Source organism: Bactrocera latifrons, unplaced genomic scaffold, assembly GCF_001853355.1.
Source record: "Bactrocera latifrons isolate USDA-ARS-PBARC rearing strain unplaced genomic scaffold, ASM185335v1 scaffold_8, whole genome shotgun sequence".
NCBI lineage: Eukaryota > Metazoa > Arthropoda > Insecta > Diptera > Tephritidae > Bactrocera > Bactrocera latifrons.
In genome coordinates, this window is record NW_017537489.1 from 1,490,358 (window position 1) to 1,495,619 (window position 5,262).

Consider the following 5,262-nt stretch of genomic DNA (forward strand, 5'->3'; position numbering starts at 1 on the left):
GCATACTGAGCATCTTTCTCTTTGACACCATGTCTGATATCCCACGTGATCTGTCAAATACTAATGCATGAAAATCCTAACCTCAAAAAAATCACCCATTATATTCTCCAAAAGATGAATAAAAACGCCTTTAATGCTTGCCTGTGCATGAAATATATTATAATTTGCGCAAATTTACTTTTGTGTCCTTTCTGCCACAAAAATATTATTTGATACGCTTAGGCACCGTAAGAGCTCTTTAATGTGTACTCTTCTTAAGTGGCACTCATAACTGTTAATATTTTCTCTTCTTGATTGGCACTTTAACAGTCTGAAGATTTTTGCTATTTGACTGAAGTGGGCAAGTGGTTTTCTAGTCTAAAAGGCTGACATTATCCGTGTCCGCGCACCACTACTCTGCTCGCTAAATTTGAGCACTACTCTCTTGGCAAGAATATTGCATACAGATGAGAGAAGCAACAGATGTATGCCGTTGAACTTAATACAAGAGGAGACCTTTTTAAAGTGATTTGAACCTAATTTTATGTTTATTTGATTATACCATTCTACTATGTCTATATCAATTGTTGTTCGATACCCCTTTCATCCAGTTTGCACAGCCAGGGGCTTAAATGGAATTACAGATTTTGATTCAAACTTTTCTTCTACTTTGGTCTTTGCAGGAGAAGGGTAGTTCATATTTTAATAATACGTTTAATAACGGGTGATCCAAAAAAAGGTACTCTTTTAATAGCCTTTTTTCGCGAGACCTCGCGTGAGTCGTGTCAAGCTGTCATGTTATTTTTGTTCAGTATCGTTTGGCATTTCATTAGGAAAAGACTTACATCTGAACAACGTTTACAAATCGCTCAACTTTATTATGAAAATTCACGTTCTGCAAAGCAAGTGTTTCGTGCTTTTCACTCAACTTATGGTCAACATAATCGACCTGCTGAGCATATTGTTCGCAACACCATCACCCAGCATTCGGTCGATGGTCTCTTGAAAAGTTCCAAGATGATCCAACTTCTTCGAGGCAAATATTGTTCAGCGATGAGGCCTATTCACAACTCAATGGGGCCGTAAATAAGCAAAATTTGCCGCACATACAACTCCTATGGTATATATTATAAGACCTTCAAAAATCTACAAAGCGCTTCGAGTCTATCACGCCTTTGTTGAGACTATGTGTGCTGTTTCGCCTAAGACGCGACCTTTTAATCTCAGTTTTACAAAGGCTGAATCACCCTTTCCATACAACTTTGATAACTTGCATTCAACAGAATTTTTACCTTTACCGTTAGACTGTCTATTGTACAATATGCAGTATGAACCCTAATGATTGCAGCAAAATGAACTTCGCTAAGGGCAAGTAACCCAATGGATCTCCTGCGTTTTACTTTAGGCCAAAAAAAATCTTGTATGTATTCACACAGGAGAGGGTCGTTGACTAGCCGCTCCTAAGTGCGCGTGAATTACATTGGTCTAGCGCTAGAAGGCTAGATGGAGATCCAGTCGGTCCTACTCCGCTGTGAGCGAGCAGGGGTACCAACTCTGGCCAGTTCATGGTAGTTTCCAGCGATTACGTTAGAACCAGGCATTCAAATGATTCTGAAGCTGGTCGACATTTCTACTGAGGACATACCCTTCTTGATTAGCTTTGAGTGCATAGTGATTTTTTTTTTGTACCCAATTTACGTTTAAAATCACTACAGTTGTTCGATAGCTTAAAGCTAAAATTGACGGAAAGCTCCTTACAGAAAAGTTCCCCTCCTATTTTCCGATTCTTCAATGAAAAAGCGCATTGTGCCTCTTCTCCAGCGACTCCGCCGGTATGGACTAGCAGTCTTAGCAAAACCGAGATCTCAATTCCCAAGACAGTCGGTTCTATGTATACCCAGCTTCGCTGAACGTTAGAGTTCACTTCACAGCAATGCAGCTGCCAGCAATATCCACGTGTGTAAAATGGCACTAAGTGCTACTGGTGTAGTTCGGAGATCAACGGAAGTGCTGATGACTATATTGTCTTGACTACGGTTTCATAGAATCAAAAGATCACCATTATTAAGAGTCATTACCTTTTCTTTATAGCTCCTTTACAGTTATATAACGCAACTGATGTCTTCCTTACTCTCTCTTCAATATTTTACCTCCATGAAAGCTTTTTATCAAGGATAAGCCCAAGATATTTCGTATTCGCAGAAATCCCCTTAAAAAACAGTAAATTATGTCAAGGGAACTGAATATATCGACGAGATCAATGCTAAGACTTATACGAGTTTATCCGAGGTGCAGAATAGTAAATGCAACGCGTATGATTTCATAGCTGTCATCTGAAATTCCAGATTTTAATCTATTGGACTACAGTTTGTAGTCAGAGTTGTATGTTATCCAACTTTGTCTGTTGAATACCTCATAGACATTTGGAGCGTCTTAGAAAACCTTAGATTCCATATAAACTTTGTGTCTTGCTATTGATCAATGTCTGAATAGTTTGAGGGCTTGTGTGAAAGTAAAAGGTGGACTAAGGATTTTCAATATAAATTCTTAATAATAACTAACTGCGATTTAAAGAAAAACCACTCCACTCACCTGTGGTATGCTCAATATGAACGAAGACATGTAGACAATGCCCAAAAATTGATAGCATCTCTTGGTCATATATAACGAACGCATGGGAAATTTCACCGCAAACCAACGATCCACACCGATCAGCACCATCACGTAGGTGGATAAATATAAGCTGAACATCTGGAAGAGCTTGAAGAATTTACACAAGAGATCACCGCCACGCCATTGTACCGTGTACGCCCAGGCGGCCTCGCCGATAATACAGAAACCCGTTACAAGCAAATCGGCGATCGATAGATGAAACAACAGCGAATAGATGGCATTCCAAGAGTTGCGTAAGCTACGCCGCTTGAAGCGTGTTTTATAAATATTCCACATGGTGAGCATATTGCCGAAGAGTGAGAAAATCGCCATCACACCCAGCACACAGACCTTTATCAGCGTGGTGGTGGAGAATTGTGGCGCATGTGTGTAGAAAACTTCTTTACTCGTTGCTGACGGTGTAAGTGTTGTGTCTAAAGTGTCTGGCAGATAAGGATATACTGTGGTATTATCCGTTAAATTTTGTGTTATTGTGAGAACTTGCGCCAGACGTGACAGTGCTATATTTGGTAGTGTTGTTGGAGCAATTACGTTTGCCGCCACACGTGCGTGGGGTTCATGACTCTCGTAATATTGCTGCTGGTGACTTAAATTCTCTGCGAAATGTTCAAGCATTGCTCCCACGGCTGCTTGTGAATTGAGAATGGATGTTGCCACCACGCTTGCACCTTCCATTTAGTGATTTTTCGAGGTAAATTCGTATTTGCTGTGAAATGAGAAATCGAGAAAAGTTTTTCGTTAATTTTGAATATTTTTAAATTTCCTTAAATTTTAGTATTTTAGATAAATGGCGTGGTTGCGAGACTGGTGACTCCAGTATGCAGATAGATAGAGACTGTACTACGTACTAGGATAGCTGAAATCACTGTGGGGGAGAGTAAGATTCGATTGGTACAACGAGGGACTGCCCAAAGTGTGTAGTTCTATCCTCACAGCTAAGGAGTCTAGTAGTAGATGAGTTCAATGAGTTGCTAACCAATAATGGGATTCGGTGCCAGGGGTACGCCGAATTAATTAAGAAATGGCTTAAGTCTAGCTAAGGGATGATGAAATACGGTAGGATTAAATATCAACCCGTCAAAAATAAGCGTCGTCACTTTTACAAAGCGAATATCCCTTCCGGTCTGGTCTTGAGACCCCTAACACTTCATCACAGTCGATTGGTGGTCTAAAGAGGTCAAATTCCTAGGCTTCACATTAGAATCAACCTTGCGGTGGAATAGACACGTGGAATTAACACGCCACTAAGGCAATCATGATATACAGCCATCTGATGATACCTAACTTGCGGCCCCAGGATCTGCCGGGGCTTTAAGCCATGATCGTAAGGTCTATTATCATTTATGAGCGGTTGCTTGGGTATCGAAGGCAATGCAGTCTTCGGTAAGTCTTCAATTATCGAAGCTGCTTGCGTCTTCGCTTCAGGGGCAATTCGCACTTGATCAACCGAGGTACTTCAAACCATGCTGGAGATCACACTGCTGGATCTAGTGATCAAACTAACTACCTGTGCTGCTAATGGCAGTAAACATTAGAGATAAGCTTAAGTTAAGATAATGTCGTCTCAACAAATGAAGGCCTAAGGGAAAAATTCACCACTGGCTCTTCTTCCAAAGGAGGCGTTATGTAGAGGGTATACTTTACAAAGAATTTTAGATTTACTCTCAACAGTAAGACGGAGAGGTGTGATTCCACGCTCGTCCCACCTCTGAGGGGCAGTACTATCCTTTAGAACAATGACGGCTCGAATATACCGGAAGGCATTAGAGCAGGCATTGCGGGAACGCATACCAAGCTATCCATATTAATTGGAGGCTATCAGGTCAAATCGCTTTTAGTGGAGGAGTGTATAGGCAGGCTGAACCACCTATCAGTTTGCAATAAGATATACCTGATCTGGGTGCCGGGGTATAAAGGGGTAGCTTGGTATGCGCCATTGCAAGGTTTAGAGATATGATCAACCCCCCCGAGACAAATTCTGTCCCCTATATTTAAATTTTAAAAACTAAATAAGATGAAAATGATTACTTCGGTTGCAACCAAACTATAATGCTCTTTATAAAAACAATAGATTCCATACAGGAACTTGATCTTAATCGATCATTTTGCAATGCAGCTATGTATATACTATATTACTCCGACATCGGCGGTTTCGAAAATTGAGCAGTTTCTTGAGGAGAAAAGAACATGTGCGTCAGATCTACGTCTCAAAGCTGAGGGAATACTATATAGACAGACTTACGAAAATACTGACATAGCTAACTCGATTCAGCTCATCAGCGTGACGTATATACATTTTATAGGTTCTTCTACGTTTCAAACTTCGTGACAAACTTAACAAACCCTGCCTTTATGTAATTTACGAAGTAACTTATAACTACAAGATAAATCTGCCATTCATAAAAGAATAATACTTTTTCTAATTGGTTCGTTTTTTATACTCTCGCAACAAAGTTGCTAAAGRGAGTATTATAGTTTTGTTCACTTAACGGTTGTTTGTAAGTCCTAAAAGTAAAAGAGTCAGATATAGGGTTATATATACCAAAGTGATCAGGGTGACGAGTAGAGTTGAAATCCGGATGTCCGTCTGTTCGTCCGTCCGTGCAAGCT

At 40.3% G+C, this 5,262-nt stretch overlaps 1 protein-coding gene across 1 annotated transcript in view; it reads right to left on the reverse strand.

Annotated features, from left to right (window-relative positions):
* The window catches only part of LOC108976720 (gonadotropin-releasing hormone receptor), a 38,674-nt gene that overhangs the window by 5,774 nt on the left and 27,638 nt on the right, over positions 1-5,262 (reverse strand). The window contains exon 2 of the mRNA XM_018945983.1: positions 2,572-3,358. Within this exon, the coding sequence (XP_018801528.1) occupies positions 2,572-3,327 (756 nt within the window). The 5' untranslated portion in view covers positions 3,328-3,358. The remainder of the gene's footprint in view (positions 1-2,571; positions 3,359-5,262) is intronic.